The 20,997-nt window shown below is 39.3% G+C and overlaps 1 protein-coding gene across 5 annotated transcripts in view; it reads right to left on the bottom strand.

Moving 5' to 3' along the window:
* Nucleotides 1–20,997, bottom strand: part of LOC131571971 (disks large homolog 2) — a 620,230-nt gene that overhangs the window by 48,732 nt on the left and 550,501 nt on the right. For all 5 annotated transcript variants that reach the window (XM_058824787.1, XM_058824783.1, XM_058824784.1 and 2 more), the window contains one exon: nucleotides 3,203–3,379. In XM_058824787.1, coding sequence (XP_058680770.1) covers nucleotides 3,203–3,379 — 177 coding nt within the window. The remainder of the gene's footprint in view (nucleotides 1–3,202; nucleotides 3,380–20,997) is intronic.

Raw genomic sequence — 20,997 nt, 5'->3', positions numbered from 1 at the left:
ATCACTAAGAGGTAATGTATCCAACAACCTGGAGAGACTAATGAGTGGCAGCTCCCCTGTAATTCTAAATTATGATTTTTTTTGCTGGTATACCACATAAGTCATAGAGGAGAAAAAGAGTAAGGAGTCTTGATTAATCACTCCCAATTGCTCTAATTAGCTCAAGCTGAAATGTCATTGTATGATGGGCTCTACTGTAAAATATGAAAGACCTAAACACATAGAAAGCAATTACAGCAATTACCATTACACAGCATCTCAAAGAATAAATATGTCTGTTTACATACATATCTATTTGTACACACACACACACATATATATAGATATATAGACATATATAAAGTTGAAGTGGTCACTGGTTTTCAGAGCTATTCCATAATGATTTCACTTATGGGAAATGCAGGAATCGTATCTTAGTTGTTGCTGGACAGAAGTCAAGGGAAGTAGGGCAGAAGTAAAGCAGATAGCTAAAAGACAGCCTGGATCTGTATAGCCTCTCACTGACCAAAAGTGCAAAAAATAAAGTTACAGTACCATAGGATACCATTCCACAAACAGAAAAAGGAATCTAAACACAAAAGAAAACCCTTCCCAGCATAACCCCCTGAAGCACCCAAGACACACACACACACACACAAAAAAAAAAAAAAAAAGAACAGAAATGAATTGGGGATTGAAAACTATAGGACAAATATTAAATTCTTCAATTTACAACATCATGGCCACTTTTGCTTGCAGGACAAGGCAAACAACACCTACAGATGTTCTTATTTTCCTTCCTTCCTTTCTCTCTATCACAATGTTTTACTACTATATATAACATATGCCGCATTATATACAAAGCATTGCTTATAGAAATAATCCCATATAAACTATAGGAGACATGGCATGCTGGAGCCAACAGCTTAAATGAGGATTTCCATGCTGTAGCTGCCTATATTTGGTCAAATGAATTCCAGGAGTACTCTGTTTTAGATTAATCCTCTTACAGTCAATAACCCACACCTGCAGAGGAAATTGAACTCTGAATTAGCACAATCTGGTGACTGTGATTAGCTTTACTCTCTGTAACTCAGCCCTGTGTGCACTGATTGCTCATCCTGCCCTTGGGTGGTGTAAATGACTGCAGAAGGTGCTGGCAAGAGCACATCAGTCTCAGGCACTGAGGAATCATCCAGAACCCACAGAAAGGAAACACTCCTCACTTTTCAGTGCATTGGAAAAAAATACTGTACAACTGAAACCTTTTATGAAATAACAGCAACCTCCTCCCACTCCAGCTCAGGTGTATCATTACATTCATGCAGACAGAAAATCAGATGCCATTGATTTTTCCAGGCCACTCAGCTTCACTAGTGAAGAATAAGGATGACAAGTGGAGAGCATGGTAACTGTACCTGAATCTTTTAAAATTCAAGACTCTTATTTTTAGGTTTTAACCAACTATTTTCATACAGTCTTTTTTTTTTCCCTTTTTAAAATTTATTCTGTTTTCTCCCAGTGTTTCCTAAGCCACATCTTATTCCAAGGCTCTCTTATATGTTTGACCTTGACTAGAGCACCTCGATCTTTTGTCCTTGAAAACACCACTGCGTGGGTAACCCAATAAGCTTTAGGCACACACCACCTTTCTACTTTACGGGATATTCAATTCCACATCTTAATTAGCTTTGTCCTTTTTTCCTCTGCAGTTGTTTTAATATGTATGACAGCTTTTTGCACCTTTTCATAGTAGGTGCCACACAGGAGTGAGCTCTGTGCACTTACTTACCATTGCATTAAATAAACTCTTCTCTCTTCCCATGTAGAATCCAATCATGTAATTAAAGCAGTATTTACTGTAGCAATGAATAGCAGGCAAGTATTCTTTTTTCAATATCTAGAGACTAAGTCTGGTTGATGGGCACATCTTCCATCTTGAAACTTATAACCTAACCTTACAACCTAGCCTTTTATTTCTGTCTATTACACAACACCAAAATGGCTCTTAGCTGATAAACCAGGTGTGGATGCTATTCAAACATGATCATTAGAGAAATTAATGTTTTTTCAGGGCTCATGTCAACAAGGTATTTTGATGGCCTTTTAGGTTACTTTTACATGATTTAGAACAATGAGTACCATGAGCTCTATTAGTACCTTGGCCAATTCTCTTGAAACAGCAGCAGATGCTCAAGGGAGCACCAAGCATCCCATTTCCCCTCTATAAAAAAATGGTCATGATCATTTTTACACTAGTGCTAAAGCTGAAATAGCTAGGAATAGAAAGTTTATATTCAGTATGACGGCATTGCTGCAAAAGAGAAATGTAATATGTTTTGACGGATTTAATTTTCCTCCTACCCTTTCAGTTCTTGACCTTTTTATAGCAACTATCAACAGAGCCAGGAGGTAATACTGCTTTGTGTGCTAGTTCTGATAATATCAGAGACTTGTGGCCAATTTTACAAAAGCACCTAGGCAGAATAAACAATACAAACAATGAGGGAGATTCAGATATATGGTCTCTCTCAGACAGGCACAACGAATCCATCATAGACACAAAAGATTCAGATTTAGCCTGGAGAGCAGATGAATGTGCCTTCATTCACATTATATGAAAAATTTACTGTGATATTGCTTATCCATCAGTTTCCAGGGAGGCAGAGATTAAATTAACAGACTTTGAAGCCGAAGATGACCATTATATAATTTAGCACCATATTTCACATCACACAGGCTGAGAAGTTTAATGCTTTACCCTCTAAAAAGAAAGACATACAGTCTTGATTTGAAAATGTCAAGCCATTCATTACATCCTTCAGCAGTTTGATGCAATGGCTAATCACCCTGATATTAAAACATGTGCTCCACTTCAAATTCAGAGCGAATTCTCAGATTCGGGTTATTCCTTTTTTTTTGCTAAAGCTCTTTAGTAGATGGTGATCTCTCCTTCTTCTCTCCTTCTTTTCCCCTTTCTTTATGAAGTTACTAGTAATTGAGTCACCTTCTGAGTTTCTTTTCAGCACAGTTATAAAGAGCCTGAATGCTTTAAATCTCACAGCAAAAACTGTCTTCCCAATTTTGAAATACCTGTGGGATTTTCCTTTACTGCATCCAGTTTTTCAGTAGATTGATGTACCCCATCTTTGCAAAAAAAAAAAAAAAAAAAAAAAATTTGAGACAATGGCCAAGGAGGTAAGAAGGAGGAGGCAGCACTCACCTCCTCTTGCTGGGTATAACTCCCATCTCCTCACTGTCCCCCTCCAGAGTGACCCTCCTCGCCTGCCACCATTCATCATCGGAGGCGTTGATGACGTGAAGGATGTCTCCATACTTGAAACTCAGTCCTTGGCTTGGGAGGCCACTGTCTTTGCTCTTGTCATAGTCAAACATGGCTCTGTGAAAGCAAACAAAGATATGAAGGCAGGTTATTATATCAGTCTGGGTACATTTACTTCTGAGCAATTAATCATATCTTATGTCACAGGTAACCTTTTCTGAGGGGAAAGGTCCTACTCAGAGGAAAACTCTTTCCACTGTCAAGTTAGTCTTTACAAAAGCCTTTTTTTTTTTTTTTTTTCTTTTTCCTGTAAGAGAAAGTGAATGGTAAAATCTGATCCCAATTTCAGCCTATGCTTTCCAGTCCTATGCCTGGCACCTGCACCATGGTAGATGTATCCCTCTTTCTGAGAGTAAGACCCTGCACATGAATCCCAACAAGTGCAGGTCAATCACTGGACTTACCTAGCTAAAAATCCAGATCTTGGTTTTGTACACAAAAAATTACTTGAGAATATTTTTCACATGTAAAATATTGTTTAAAGATCATACCTGTAAAGAACTGATGTTTATTTCCTATAGGGAAAATAATATGATCATAATCCTGGCTGCAGAAGTGTTACATCAGTTAAATTCCAAGAAGTGTCTAATAATTCCTACTCTTTCATTGTCAGAAAGAAAGCCATGGCAATCTTTTCACTGGTAAACACTTTTGTGAGAAGGATTTGATGTAATTAATTGCTGTGCATTTTAGTGTAATTGCAAAGAATGATTGTAGCAGTTTTATGGATAGATATAAACCCTTTTTAAAAGCTACTTTTCATAAGGTGGAGAACTTTAAAGTAAGTTATCAAAATTGTGACTATGCAACCAAAATAATTTAAAGCTCTCATATGCACCAACTGTGCATGGCAAATCTGGTTCAGGAGGAGGGAGAATGCTACTTGAAATATGTCTTCTTTTAAAGAGTTTAAAGTCATGTACTAACATCTTCAGAAATGCCCAGATAATTCCCTTTGAGGATGAAGACTGCTGCATTTTACATAATCCATAAGCTTACTTATGCTTGTTCCTTTTTTGGTAAATGTTCTTGGAATGCAAGTACCCTTTGGAAAAATTTAATGGCTTAGCAGTAGAAAAGTTATTTTAAAAACCTGACTATATCTTATTAAATATTTACATTCATAAAGGATTCTTACTGGTACTAGGTCATCTGCTGCTTCTCAAGTACAGCCTCCTGTGAGGACATCTGATGAAGAAGCTCATAAATCCAGAAGCAGCTAAGTGTCATTAGACACCTATCCTTAACCAAGTGATCACACCAGATCCCTGGAATTGGCAGTGCATATACAAACAGGCACACAACACATCATCCTCTGGGCATTGCCCTTGGCAGCAGGCAGTGGTCAGAGTTTTACCAACATATTGAATAGTCTTAAAAATTCATGGATTAATTGTGCACCTTGCCATGGAAGTGGTTCAACAGCTCAAAACCCCTAACCAGACAGTTGGCCATGCTGGATACTGGGCAGACATCATACAATCCCAATTCCAGGCATAATTAAGTCACTCAAAACAAGGGAAAATATCTTCTGTTACAGGGAATAAGCAAGACTCTCACATCCCGGATGCAAAACATTCCCTGACGCCAAACTGGAAATGCTCCATATTCAGCAAGTTCTAAAATGAAGGTTGTATTTCAAAAGTTAAGAAGTAGAAAGTAGGACAATATTCTTTGTCCTTGAACAGACATTTGCACCTCAGAGCCCACATATTGACTTAAAATGAGTCTGTCATCGTGCTGGCTGATGTTAATGATGAATGCAGATGGCAATGTTTGCCTCTGACTTGCTTTGATTGGAGTAATCATGTGCATTGCTAATTAAAATGAGATTACAGATCTCAGACAAGAGACTTTTTGAGCACACTTTTCATTGAATGAAAGATTTTGTGGCTGATGCTCTACAGATGTTGATTACTCCATTAGCAAATGAAAATTACATGAGAGCTGACTTTAGTGATCTCTCCTAAACATTTCAAATTAAGAGCCAGGTCTTGGTAACAGCTGCATTTAAGCTTACACCTTTGATAACATTTCTGGCTCTGTAAAACATACTTCTGCTGGTTGGCTGTTGGCCCAGCTATAAAGTATGTGGAGATCTTTACTCCAGGCATTGTTGACTACCTTGGGCTATAGAGAGACCTAGGCACACTCATCCCCACCACCTCAGGCTAAGAGGGAACTTTGGGTTGCAAAATCTAGTCCCTTTAAGAGACTGACATGCCATTTCGAATTTTCTACCTGATGAACACCACACAGTTCTGCATTATTTTGGCTTGGTTTTGAAGATGTATATAAAAATAACACCTCTGCATCTGTTGAGTGTCAACTGAAGTGACACAAAATGAATGCAGCCAGACCTCTTGTTTGGTAAAGGAACTGGGCAGAAGAGACAGAAAAAGATGCCTTTTTTTCTTTGCCCTTTCATGTTTTTAGACAATGACATCCAAGTCTTACAGGATACCATCTGCAAGCACTGAAACTTTCATCAGAGCCAAGGTGAGCTCTCAGCAAAGTCTAGTTGTTTTGTGCAAGCTTCTTCACCAGGATAACACACTAAAGGGTATGTTAGACACCTTAGATAGGTTCTGTCATGCCTGGGAGAATATCAGAAGAAAAGTTAAAAAGTAGCAGCACCTTTGCTGAATATTATGAGTTGAGAGGAAGATATAAGGAACACAGTCCAACAAGAAACCCACACTTGCACAGAGCACCTAGCAGCCCTCTCTGAGAGATGAGCACCATCATTTCAGCTAGAGGAGGATCAGCACCATCAGGACCAGACAAATACTCTTCCAAAATGAGATGTTTAATAGAAACAGGGTTATTCAAGTCATCCAGAGGGTCTAAACCAAGAAGACATGTCACAGTGCCTCTCTCTCTCTGTGATGAATTAGAGGTGTCTCCCCAAAATACAAACACAATATTGCAAATAGTGGAGGGGCTGCTCAGCAGAGCTAGTAAGCTTTCTGAACTTGCTAATATGACAACACGCTTTCATCTGGCTGAGGCTGCTTATTCATGGGTTGTTTGGGCAGTTCTTCACTGTACTGAGCTTTAAATAATTTTTAGCATCTTTTACTGCAGTATTAAAGAATAATAATCTCAATAACCTTACAACATTTTAATGACATTTATCTAACAGTCTTGAATACTAACAGCTCATTTTTTTCTTCCCAACTTATAAAAGTGCATCCTAAAGCACTGTTCTTTCAGTTGTTTTATATGCTCAGTTAGCTGCTTGCATCCACTGTTAAGCTTTCTTTGCATCCTATAGGACAAAACCAAGAGTTTTCTCTGTGTCAGTAAAGCTTTTTTTCCAAGTCAGCTGACTTGGTCTACTTTTGAAATGGGCTAGTCAATATTTTATAACAAAGGAAATTCAGTTTGAATTATTTAACTTCCACTTCAGAGCTGTCACCAATATTGTGATCACACCACAATCAGAAAACTCCTGTTCAGTATCTTCTAGACAGTGCATTTCACAAACAGGACCCCGGGTTACACAAGATAGAGAATGCATTTTGAAGTTACAAATACACTAAACCCAGTGACTACTATGAGATGTGGCTAAAATACTGGAACAGGTAACAGAGCTTGCTACTAACCAATTTAACAGATGTGATGAAATAATGATTTGGTCAGCTTAGTTCCCTTATAACAAAAACAGCAACAGGAACTGTTGTGAATATCAAAAGCATCAGGTATATGCACCGAAGTTTCATGAACACCTAAGTTATTTTTTTCTCAGTTCTCAGTTCTTGCCTTAGTTTAAGGAAAACTGTTTAATATCTTGAAAGTGAAAAGTGTCATTCAAATGCCAAGTACTGCCATGAAAGGCAGTAAGAATATGTGAGGCTTGCTCCCTGATGTTATTCCAGACTTCAGAAGTGATCATTACACTAGACTAATCCCAGCAGCAATTTGGACAGAACCTAACAGGTTTTATTTTTGTGCTTGGGTGCTTCTTAATCAATTTTAGGCAGCCACATCACCGTAAAACATGAGACAAGCATTTCACAACAGCATTGAAATTATTGCTAAAAAATTGTTTGAAATTAAAATACTGACTTCCCCAAGCTGTAATATACTGTGTAACATGCAGTGAGGTGTCTACATGGCATGAAGGCAACCAAAACTGGAGTATCTTTTTTTTCTTCCACTTAGCATAAATACTTCATTATTTGAGGCATTTTCGAAAGCTAAGCTACCCTGTGCAGTAAATTTCTATTCCTAAAGACACCTACTTTTGAAGCTCGAGGAATAAGTATTTGACAAAGAAAATACATTAGCTGTAACAAAACATAAAATAAATTCCTAGTGCAATCCCATATATGACAACCTATTGACATCCACCATGTTATATTGTCACCAGCAGTTGTAACGTGAAAAAATAGGGTACAAGATCACACTAAGTGATCTTGCTAATCCCTTAGCAAAAAAGGGAATTTAACAGAGAAACTTCTTAGCTTCCTCAGCTAATGCTGTAAACACCACTGTTAGTAGTCTTCATAATCTTCCTGACAAAGCAAGGGATATACCTGCATTTACAACACAGGAATATATTTTACTGAATGCTTCTATATGTTCAGTGCAAAATCCCAAAATCTTCCACTCGTGTATCAATGGCCAATAATTTTGTACAGTTCAGGTGGCAGCTTTATTTGCATCTCTGAAATTACTTTCTTCTTCTTCTTCTGGCACAGATGGGAGTTTGCACATAAATTTACAGACTGCTCTTTGCTATTCACTTGATTATGAAACGACAACAACATTCAGCAAGAGAGATTTTCAGCTGCTGTAAATAGTCCTAACTCTCCTGTGATCCGCCAGCATATCAGCATATGCACCACTAAAGGATATTTCTCTCTTTGAACAGGGATTCTTGGACATCAGGTTTTATAGCATCATCCTAAGGGAGATAGATGTTATTCTCCTCACTCACCTCATCTATCCTACCCCCTGCCCTATTCTTTTTTTACAGATGGGGAAATCCAGTGCAGAGAGGTTTAATCATTTGCCTTGTTTTAGACAGCAACTCAGCATCATAGTCAGAATCAGACCCCAAGCTTCATAGCTGTCTTTTCTGCACTCAGTAATAAATGCATTTCCACCCACTTGCAGGCTCAGCTTGAAGAAAAAAATTAGAAGAAGATGAAAGAAACGCTAATGTAATTCATTGCTATAGCTACAACAGTGAGCACAGCGGCTCTCTGATCGAAGCAGCCATTGCAAGGCAATTAAGATGCTATTAAAAGGGTTAAACTTTCACATACTGGCTAACCAACAAAGACTTTCAGCTTCTCCTCCCTGCTCTGTTATAATCTGGAGAAGCTGAACTGGTAAATCCTATGTGTAGAGCATACAAAAAAGGTTTCTCCCTCCTTGGGAGGTTTGGGAAGCTCTGAGATGCTGCTTGCTGAGACTGGAGGCTGCTGCAAGAGCCCCTGTGCAAAAGATAATTGTCATACATTGTCACCTCTGCTGAGAGGGTGGACGGGGGACTGTTGGGAAGAACAGCTTTTATTAGGAGTATACTACAATAATGTAGTTTTAACAAAATATGTCTGAATGTTTGACTTGTCACTCATAGATACCATGATTCCTGCTTTTTCCTTTTCTTTGCCTTATTTTTCTTTTACTTTTTTACTTTCATTCCCCTCCCCCTGCCTTTATTTTATTTCTTGCTTTCTTTTTTTTTTTTTTTCCCTATCTTAATGATGCTGTGACTCTTTATGAAGCCCATCCCCTCAGCCTTGTCAGGCTGAGAGGGACAGCACTGGCAGTTTGGGTTACCAAAATCAGTCATGACAGTGCAGCAGTACAACACAGTTGCCAGGTTCCCTTTGGAAGTTAGCACTGATCAGGACCCATTCCCAGCAGCAGTTTGGATACACATAAGGTGGGCAGGAACTGTGTCCAGCTGTGGACCCCCAGCAAAAGGATGTAGATGTGATGGAGTGAGTCCAGAGGAGGTCACAAAGATAATCAGAGATCTGGGGCACTTCTGCTATGAACACAGGCTGAGAGAATTGTGGTTGCTCAGCCTGGAGAAGGCTCCAAGGAGACTATTATAATCTTCCACCACCTTGGAGACTACAAGTAAGCTGGAGAGGGACTTATAACAAGCGCATGTAGAAACAGGATAAGGACAAATGCCTTTAAATTAGTGAGAGGGTAGGTTTAGGCCCAGAGCCATGGGGCACGCTCCCAGTCAACGTGCAGTTCAGGGTGTTAGCATAGTTGCTCCTAAGGCACCTCCACTGCAGCAAATCCCATTGCACATTTGCATCCAAGCCTTTTCCACTTGCTATCATATTACTTTACTTCATTCAACATTTCCTCCATTCAGTCTAAGTAATTCCTTACTCTTTTCCTCCTAGTGGGAACTTGGCAGAGAGTTATGTCATGGATCTCAATGAAAAAGAGGATTGGAGACAGCAGCAGTTAGTTCCAGAAAAATTTCACGAAGATGAGGGATATATTTTCTTTATGATGTTTATCAGGAAAGAGGACTGCCATTTGTCCTTGGGGAATATTCTGCTCATTTTGGAGATCCAAGCATGATGCTTAATGTCAGCTCTTATGAACCAATCTCTATGTTGCCGACAGGCTTTTCTTCAGTTTTTAGCAAGTGCTCATATTCTGTGCAGGAAATGGGTTCTGCAAAATTTGTACACAAAAATGTAAGTCAACATTTTCAGAATGTAAATGTTGCATTTTCCTAGTCTTGCTACACAACAGCATACACATTCTGTGTTAGAGGCAAAATATCTCACAGAGCAAGGACTGACACTTCAGTCTTTCAGTTGTGGACATGGACAGAAATGATATTACTCCCAGGTCTGCCTGGCTTTAACCCCTCCCAGCAGGATTTGTAAGGTGGCTTGAGAAAGTGAAATTCCTTCATGCTTTCTCTTGTGCCTGCACATAGGGAATTCCTTTCAAGGAAGGTACTTTTTGTTTCTTTGGCATTTTTCAGGGCATAAAAGACCCAAATAGAATTCCCCCTTCTGCTTGCAAACATCTGAAACCAAGCTGGGAGCATATGCTTACCTTACCATAATTTACTGACTAGGAAAATCTGGCAGCCAGTTTCATCTGTGGTAAGCAGAAGCTTTTAAATACGTCTGCACTGGACTCAGTGTAGTCCAGATCCTCAGCTTTGAGGTTTGCTGTAAAATGGGGAGATCACCTTGGGTCTCAACAGATTAAATTTAGCCTTAGGCATTTTGATAAATTCCAGAGGAGATCTGTAGTTGATTCTAGAAGGCTTCTTCAGCACCCCTGAGTTTGTGGCTGAAATTTCACAATAAACCCCAAACTTGTACATGAGATGCAGATTTCACAGCAAACTCAAAACATATGCCAGGTTTGTACTTAGCTGTTTCTTCTAAAGAAATTAGATGACTTTTGACTGACCTGGCCTGTGCATTATGCATCAAAATGATATGAAATCTGTTCTATTATTTGGTTTGATTTTTTTCCTCTCCATACAGACTAAGTGAAGCTGCTGCTTGACTGCAACTCTGGTTTCTCTCTGAGGCATCAAGTGCAGTTTCTCAACACTGATTTTTGTGTTGTGACATTTAAGATTATCCATATCCAGAAAGGAAATGTGGCTGGATGTCAAATCAGGGATACTCTAAACTACCGGGTAATTCCCCTGAAACTGCAACCTGTGGGGATTGCAGGGATTGAGCCAGAAAGTCATTCTCTCTCATAGTAATTTATTTGCTGTCCAAGAATATTAATTTAGGGATATTTTTTCCCCAGGAAAAAAGAAAGTAAAATATAACAAAATAAAATAAAACATAAAATAAAACCAGGTATTTCTTTCAAAGACAATGAAACTGAAAGGGAAAATTATGACTCTGTTAGCACAGCCTGTAGCTACCCCCATACCTCCCTGCACCCAAATGTGTCTTCCTACCACTAGAGAACACACTGCAAGAAAGCACTGGATTTAGATATTTTTTACTAATTGGTCTGCAGTAGTTCTAACTATTGCAAGAGAACTTGAAGATCTGCTTTGGGTAGTTGGGTTTTTTTAGGTTGTTTTCTCAGATACCCTCTAGCTTGCATTTGCTTTCTCTTAGACCTAATCATGACCCGAGTCTGTTGGCAGCTTTTAAAATTCCATTGTGGCCAGGCTGCCCACATAATTAATTGTGCTTCCACTGATTTATAATCAAAAGGAAATTTTCAGCACACAAAGAGAACCCCACTGGTAACATAATTATTATTACCAGTCAGATATATGATGGTTTCTTTTGTTTTTTCTTTTTAGAAGAGGATATTAGACATCTGCAGAAGTAAGACAAAGCCTTCCTATGAAAAAATGATCAACATTTATGATTTGTACAATTTGAACATAATGATGACAGAAAGACTTGTAAGAGATGGACTAAGCACAATGCCTCTACTACTAGAAAACATCCCATCAGCCACAATTCAGACAATTTTGTCAGCAAAATGGATTATTTTTTTTTCTTTTCTCCTGATAAATCAATATTGGAGCCTTGTCAATCTGAATATGCTGACTTACTTCTGTTTTAAGAAGTGAGGAACTCTACAGACTTTTTGATCATGGAGGTGATTGTAACATAATGAATCATAATATATCATGATAATTTGTTAATATCATAATAAATCTGTTTATACTCCAGCCTTTAGAAACTGCTATTGGAAAAAAAGATTGTTCTCTAGCTGTGGAAAAGTGCAGACAAGCAAAACTCAGAGCAAGTATTAATGAGATAGAACATTGGCTGCTCTGAGGAGAGAGGGCATTATGGAAAGAAAAGTCAAGATATTTGTTTGCAACAGCTCTTTCTCACGAATGGTTTCTGCTTGGCCTTCATGCTGTCCTTTGACAATGAAAGAGTCACAATTTGGATTTTCATTGTTATTGCGTTGACTGAGTAGGTTCTGCTGAGATAATGAGAAACCCCATTCAAACAGGAGCTATACTGTAGAAAACCACTGAAAATTATTATGGAAATTAATTATCCTGCCTAATGTGGAGAAATATACTAAATCCATAAACTCTGCTGAATGCAGCTGTTTGAAAAATCATGAAAACCTTTCGTGTCCAGGTCAAATCTTGAGGAACTCATTACGAGTTTACTCAATCAGCAGGATGAGGTTGCCTATAGAATGAGTCCTTTCTTTGGGTTTTAGCATAGACTTCAATTGGAAGCAACGTAATTAATTTCTGGGTTTAACTTTGTCTCTTTAAAGGATGACTTTTGAAGAAGAGTAATTTTGTAACAGTCCAAATGCAATTGAAATCTAAAGATGACTTTTTATGGTACAAAGGTCAGATGTCTCTACGTAACTTCTGCTTCATAAGGTCAAACATGAAATCTCTAAAGATGTCAGATTTTTAAGGTGGGACTCTAGAAAAATCAGTGCCACAGGCCTGAGGTGAACTCAACTGAAATTGTTTAAACTATAACAGAAGTAACAGAGAAAGTTTGCCTGGAAGAGCAGCAACTATGAGATGTTTTATTTGGTCGACCAATTCTATTTGGTCAGCCAGTGTATTCCTTGAACTCCTGTCTGTCAACACTTACCACAAAGAGATTTACCCTGTGAAGTTTTATTCTGTGATTGGGTAGAATGTTTTCTAGTAGGTGATATTTTCTATAAATCTCCATCTTCTTGAGTCAAACGAATAATTTAACATCAGTTTTCACTAGTGTATGCTCTTCACAGAAAAAAAAGCTTGAAAATAAGATGCCAGAATATTCAAAAGCAGAAACAAACAAACAAAAATTAAAAATTAAAATAATGGTCTTTGGTGTCACCTCATCAGTGTCAAAACAATGTGACTGTTACTTCTTCTTAATTATTAGATTTGTTGGTCTCACTGTGTGTCTGGTTGTCAATTTTCTTTAGAAATGTACTCTGACTATAAAAGTGCTGATTGACCACCATTACCCAAAACATTTAACACCAGCAATATCGATTTTAACATTTTTGAAATAGAGCTGCAAGAGGGTGACACTAAAATTCTTATCTTCTCTCTGTGAAAAAAAAATTAGGTTTGTTTACCCACAACTCCCTGCACACTGCACTGAGCTCCCTGCAATTCCTCATTCACTCCATTGCATTATCCACACCCTCCTCCCTGGGAGCTCAGGCTCACATGTGCTCAAAAGCAGGATTAAAGGTAACTTCAGAAGTTCCTGCATCCCATTTTTAAAGGTAAATTAAGCACATCTGATACAGGGTTTTGTAGACTTTCAATGAAGATTAGACTTTGATTTGCTAAGTCACTCTGAAAACATTACCCTAAGCAGCTTTAAGATGGACAGAATTTGCCTTAAGTTGCCCTGAGGCTGACAAGATGAAGGTCTGGTGCAGTAACAGAAGTGCTTTGGTTGCTTGCTCCTGGATGGTACTGGGAGCTAGGAGAAACCAGGAACCAGGATAAGTTCCTGCTGCCATGAATGAAGCTCAGTTTTGATGGGGTTGTCTCCCGTTCTCAGCTGTTTTTGATGGCCTGGAAAGGCTCGGGATGGCCTTGGGACAGCCCGCACTCCAAAGGACGAAAAGAGTCTTCAGGTTTTTTCTCGGTCTTCAGTGTTTATTAGTTTTTATCTACAAGATTTTCTCTCGGCCCGACAGAGGTCCACACAGCACGTCGACAATGAGCACACTGAGAGCCCCCGGGGCGGTCACTTATCTTTATACCCAAAACTACGTATAAGATATTTACCTATTTTCCCCAATACCTTTCACCCTTATTGACAAGTGCACTTTTACTAAGAACCAATCCCAAAGTGCCACCATCACCACAGAAGATGGAGGCCAAGAAGAAGAAGAAGAAGGACAGGACACGCCCTAATTCCTCCATCTTGTTTCTCTAGACACCCCTGTACTGAAATTCTAAAACCTGTGTTTCACACTGTAATTAACCTATCCCTTCACCATTTATCCCAGTGTGATCCTCCCATCCTCATACAGGTGTCGTCTCCTGTGCAGGATCAAAGTCCAGCCACCAGACACTTCTGGCAACATTCCAGGACTTCCGAGCCCCCCAAGGGTGGTCTTGGTGACTCTGCACATCAGGACTGCTGTGCTGAGATCCCACAATTCTGTATGTAATTCCTGACTTAAGCAACTAAACTAGGACCTCTCCTTTTATTATCTTCATTTGAATTGAGTCTTGTGGTAATAAAAGGCCTAAAACCAAGTCTTCCAGGAAAACCAGATTGTTCTCCCCCCCCTGCCCCGACCATTACAAATTTCTATCTATACTGGCTTAAGTTTACCTGGATTTTAAGACATTCCTCTGTCCTGCAGAAAAAAAAAAAAAAAAAAACAAACCAAAGAAAAAGAACAACCAAGAACCCTTACTTCCACTCAGCAATTTAATTTCCATGGGAAATATTCATTAAAAGCTATGTTTAAAAGCTTAAGTTTAGGCAAAGTGAAGCTTGCCATCTTTGAGTAAGGCTCCTAAGCCAAATTTTGTTTAGCATTTGAGTAATCTGACCAATTTCAAACAGATTACATGTACTTAGACCTAACTATGCCACGACACACTCTATGTATTAGAAAATAATTCACAGGTGCAGTTGCTTTTCTAATACTCCTCCTAGGATAATAATTTCAATGAATTTGTTTTAAGGAAATTAACTGCACATTTCAGGATGTAAAACTCAGTTTGGAACATCATAAACCACTACCATTTCCTAAGCCTGAGTCAAATGAATGTGTCAAGCTGGTTAATGTTAGATATGGGTGTGCAGGAAACACAAGACTGAGTCAAAAATGGTAAAAAATCCCAGTTTATGTCTCTGACAGCTATAAACGAACAGTAACTCCTTCACTGGCTTATAGGTTATGCTGGCATCTTTCCTCTCTATTTTAGAGACATTAAATAGTGACCCTACAAAAAGGTTTTGTAGCTGGGAAAGTTGTAGAAGAGATGAGTTAATAAGCATGTCTTCGTGTGTCATGTTAACCATGAGCTGATCCAAAGATTTCCTCAATATTATTGTGCTTGCTGGCCCTGCTGAGTTATTGGATGAGGTTTCCTTGAGAGCTGGTCAATGTCAGTGTTTAAGAAACAATGTCGTCAGAAACATACTTTAATTTGTGTTCAGCCCTGAACTGGTCAGGCTTTTGGACTAGATGATCCCTTCAGGTCCTTTCCAACTAAAACATTATCTTTCATTCCATTCCACTTCAGTGGAAGAAAAGCCTCCAAAAGAAAAACAAACCTTGTCCTTAACAAGGGAGATGCATGAGGTCAAGTCTTGTTTCCACTGTAAGAGGCAGGAGCAAATCCCATACTCCCAAAAGAGAAAACAAACAATAACTTTTCTAAAAAAAACCAGTCCTTGGTAAAACCATGTAGGAATAAGGGACTGCATTGGACCATGTTCACATTTGCATTATTTGGGGATCAGTTCCTCACCCATGGAGCTGCTCTGAACACGTGGGAGAGGACAGAATCTCACCAGGGGGATGGTGAGCCTTGGTGCAGGCAGAACAGAGGTTCTGAAATTCCGGGAGATACTAGCAACTCACCTGGACAAGGTCCTGAGCAATTTGAAGTAATTTTGAAGCTGACCATGTTTTGAGAGGGGTGCTGGACTTGCAAGATCAGAATGATCTCCTTCAAACTAAATTACCTACCTATTATATCTATAGAAGGACTGAAGTATAAAATACAGTCAGACATAGGAGTTTGGACCATATTTATCACTTTGGGAATATCAAGAATTTTTAATATATATTCTCCATAAAATTATACTTTGGTGTCTGAGAGCACTTTCTGTAGTCGATAAGAATACTTCACTTTGCTTAAGAATGCCTTGAAGGTGACTGAGGATGGTACAGAGATGCTCAAGCTGTGTACAGTTTCAGGTGATCTTCAGAATCACTCACCAACACTGCAAAAATCTTGAATCACTTGAAGGTGGTTTGGGAACTCCAGTGTGCTGAGTGGCTGAGCCATCCTTGGGCAGAGTAGGCATTCCTGGTATAGACATGGAATTACAGTAGAGATGGCTTTCTTTTTTTTTTTTTTTTTTTTTTTTGTATTTTGGGAAGACAAATTAGGTGCAATGCAGATATTCTTAGAGATATCTGAACTCCCTGGAGAGTAATGGAGAGAGCTAAGTACCAATGGGAAAGGAATAATTCTAAGCATTTACATTAGATCAGAAAAATGGCCGATATAGATGGTGTGAATAGTTCTCTGCTTTGGTGTCCAGTTTCCTAATGGTAAAATAAGAATACACAAAGAGGGTATTGTGAAGTGCTCAGAAAATGTGGTAAAGTGGCTATATTGATTGCTGTGATGGGTAAATTGAACACAAAGAGTGAAATGTTTTTGATTTCAATAGAAGCATCAATTGAAGCTACACATTTTGTCAGAAAAGCCTGAAGTATAAATTACACTGTCATTTAGCATTTGCTTATACAAAACCTATGCCATTTAAATGAATTGAGTCTTACAGAGTGACAGAATAGGGACCGAAAATAAGTTGTTTTTTTAAATTATTATTCTGACATGCCAGGGAGTTGTGGAAAAACAAATAAGCAAGAAAGTGAACAAACAAATGTCTGTGACTGAAGAGATGTTTTTCTTTCACTTGATGTGTACAAGACTGAAATATCCATCAACAAGATTTTTGCCTGGACCAATTCTTAGAATTTTTAGCATTTTGTAACCTCATTTACAAGTTGTAGGAACTTCCTTTTTACTTTACTTTTTCACTTCTAACATGGAAACAGCAATGCAATTTAGTGTGTGATTTATTCAGGGGCTGAGCGAGGTTGCTGTCTTTGGAGGAGGTTGTGGTGAACAGCGGGGAGAGGATCAGACCATATGTGCCCTGTTCCCTATAAGCTCCCTAAACATCTGCTGTTAACCAGCACCACAGAAAGGACACTTGTCACAGGAAGGACACACAGCTAGATGCACCTTTCTTATGAACCAGGGTAGTTGCAAGAGAAAACTGATGTTACTTTTAGAGAGGAGAGTGGGTACAGAAGGTGAGAAACTGAAATTGTCTGCATGGCTTGCATTAGTGCTGACAGGTAAAAGGATTTGGAAAATGTTCAATGTTTTAAAAAAACAAATAAAGCAGTCCATTTAGAAAAAGAAATCAAACACTAGAAATATCTGTGGGTGAAAAACTATGAAAATGGGGCTTAAGGAGAATTGGGTTGAACTCTTCAGTTCGCTGACTGTTTTCCCTGCATGCAGGTGATGACTCTCACCCATCAGTCAGCTGGGGAGAGTGATTCCCAGCACCAAGAATGCTGCCCAGACAACCCACAGACTGCCAGACTTCCCAGGGAGGTGGGGAAAGTCATAGAAGCCAGGGAGGGACAATTATTACTGTGGAGCTGTGAAGTTTCCATGCATGTGTCAATGTTATATGAAATAAATTTTGACCCTTGTGTCCCTCTATCAAGGGCTGTGTGTGAAGATTAATTAATATTACTTCAGCAACATGAAAGCTGTTATAGCACATAAAGGGCAGGGTTGAATTAAACAGAAATAGTGGAAATAGGAGTTTCAAACCACCTTTGAAATGAATCTGCCTTAACTCTATAAATTGACCAAAGCACTTGGTTCTCAAGTGTGTATTCTTTAAATCATTTTAATACATAAATATCCAAACATTTTCCCTATGTCCAGCTCTACCATTCACCACTCTGGCCTTACAGGATCAGTTTCCATTTGTTTGTTTAATATATCATCCAACCAGCAGTGCAAATTCTAAATTTTAAATAGTTTTCTTTCTGTCTCTGTCTCATTAACCTACTATTTCCTGTCAAATATTAAGCTAAGGAAATTTATGTTTATCCATGAAAGTCAGAAATGTTTGTTTTCCACAGCTACAATGTACAGAATTCACAGAATGACTAGGCTGGAAGAGACCTTCAAGGTCGAGTCCAACACATGCCCTAACACCTCAAATAAACCATGGCACCAAGTGCCACATCCAGTCTTTTTTTGAACACATCTTATGATCTCAAAACTCTGTATCTTAAAACCCCTTTTTTGAACTAAATAGCAAGAGCCTCTCTTCTTTCAAAGGGTAGATACAGGCACCATGCTCTTTATCAGAAAGGCCTTTATTAAGCAAAGCCTCATTGCAGCATGCAACTGCCTCTGAGGGAAAATTTTTAAAAAATCTTCCCAGTAGCAGAATTGCTTTTGAAAATCTTTGTACCTCCCATAGCTGTAGCAATAATTTACTGCCACTAATTACCAGTTCCATTGCAGTACTGGTCTTTAGGGAGGTGGGTTGATATTTTTCATTTCCTTGCTTTGTTTTTAAGTTTGTACTGTTCCTCCCTCTTACTCAAGGCTGAGGGACCTCCTGCCTGCTGCAGTGGGGATGTCTGTGCTTCCAGCCAGTCCCCAGGGTGGGCCCACTCCCAGTTCAGAGAGCAGCAGTCACCGGGGCAGGCCTGGCCCTGCAGTGCCATGCTCTGCAGGGACACTGAGGAGAGGATGTGCCACCTCAAATCCTGTCACAACCAAGGTGCAAAGCAGGCCACAGAAACGTCCTGGCCTTACAACATCACTGTCAGTATCTTTGGAAAACTCTTCTACCTTCTCAAATGCTTGTTGGCAGCTCTTGTATGATCACCCTGAAGGAGTGATAGAGCAGGAGGTGGGCATGAAAAAAAGGCTGGCAGCAAGGAGTGCCTTGCAGCTCTGAATCACAGAGACCACCAGCAGGCAGAGCATCACACACATCACTCCTTAGCCTTTTTGACTGGCTGCTGTAGGTATCTCAACACTCAGTGTACCTGCTGCCATGAATCCAGCCCCTGGCACCAAATTCATCTCCTGCCTTCAAGCTGGTACCTTTCAGTCAGTGAGATGTCTCCTTGGGAGTTCTGTGCTCAGAGATGGAGACATTTTTGAGGAGCTGCAAACCTGAGTGTTTCATTACTCAGCATCCCTTACCAAGTGTCTGTCTCTCTGGGGCCCTGCCTCTGTCTTTACAAAACAAGGATAAGATGGCATTTCCTCGCCATGAGGGAGGATCCTGAGGATAACTACAGTAAGGTCTGTGCAGCATTCAGAAACTAAATACCAATTAGACAGGGCATTGGGGTGTAATAAGAAAGCTGAGGAAAGAAAAGGCCATACCAATAAAGTTAAATTAATTATTTACAATCAACTACAGAATGTGTTTAAGGATGAACCCACAGAAGAGCCTTTCAGACCTGTCAAATCAACGGAACCATCTGCACTTGATGTGTCAGTAGAAAAAGTTTAATAACAAATCAATAAAATGAATAGCAATAAATTACCAGGATGAGATGAATGACTCAAAAGTGGAAATGGAAAACACTGAGCCAGTTTTTTAAAGGGAGATGACAAATAAATGAAATCTGACTTGAGAAACAGGTAGATCTACTTAACTTCCTTAGGAACACAAATCTCACTGACCATGAATATCATGTGAATTTCCAGAAAACTTACAACAGACTTCCTTACCAAAATGTCGTGAAATGTATAGACTAATATAAACTAGTGGTCTGCGAGTGAAGGATTCATAAGTATTTAAAGGATACAAAGAAAGGGTTAATAAAGAATTTTCACAAGGGACTAAATCCTGTAAGTAATCTAGAAAAGGTGATGAAAAATGAGGCAATAATATTTACTAGAGACACGGAAGTATCAAGGGTAGAAAAACCAAAAATTGACTCAGAAGATTTACAAAAGAATTATAAGATGTCCAGTGACTGGATGATAAAACACTTGCAGATCCACCTGGCAATGTGCACTCACAGCCCAGAATGCCAACTGTGTCCTGGGCTGCATCACAAGAAGTGTGACCAGAAATTTGAGGGAGGGGATTCTGCCCCTCTGCTCTCATGAGACCCCACCTGGAGTGCTGCATGCAGCTCTGGGGTCCCCAGCATGAGAAGAACAAAGAGCTGTTGCCGTGAATCCAGAGGAGGCCATGAAGATGGGGAGAGACTGGGGTTCCCCTCCTGTGAGGACAGGCTGTGACAGTCATGGCTGTCCAGCCTGGAGAAGAGAAGGCTTCAAGGAGTTGTCATTGTGGCCCTTCAATACCTGAAAGGGGCTTATAAGAAAGATGGGGACAGACTGTTTACAAGGGCCTGTTGCAATCATGCAAGGGGTAATGGGTTTAATTGGAAAGAGGGCAGGTTTAGATTGGAATAAATTTTTTATGATGAAGGTGCTGAGGTGGTGAAACATTACTGGTTGTGTGTAGCTTTGGGTAACCTGGTGTAGTGGAAGGTCTCCTTATCCATGTAAGGGGTGCTGGAACTAGATGATCTTTACGCTCCCTTCCAATCCAAACTATTCCACGATTCTGTGGAATTCAGTGTGAATGAATGCAAAAGGAAACATAGGGAGTATCAGTCCTCAGTCAATCTACATACTGATATACACTGGGCAAGCAAATGCTCACCTCAGAAGTGCTGGAGACTTTAATATTTTTCTAGGAAAACATGAATTCAGTGCTTGGCATTAGTGAAAAAGGCAAATTTGTAAATGCCATTTAAACAAATTGATAAATAATTGTTATTGTACCATGATACAGACACCCACACACCTCAACAGATAGTCCTGATCCTTTCATCCCAAAGAAGATGTGGAAAAGGCAAAAAAGGAACAAAAAGGCCAATAAGGGCAATTTTCTCACAGA

This window comes from Ammospiza caudacuta, chromosome 2 (genome assembly GCF_027887145.1).
Source record: "Ammospiza caudacuta isolate bAmmCau1 chromosome 2, bAmmCau1.pri, whole genome shotgun sequence".
NCBI lineage: Eukaryota > Metazoa > Chordata > Aves > Passeriformes > Passerellidae > Ammospiza > Ammospiza caudacuta.
This window is presented reverse-complemented; position numbering and strand designations above follow the sequence as displayed.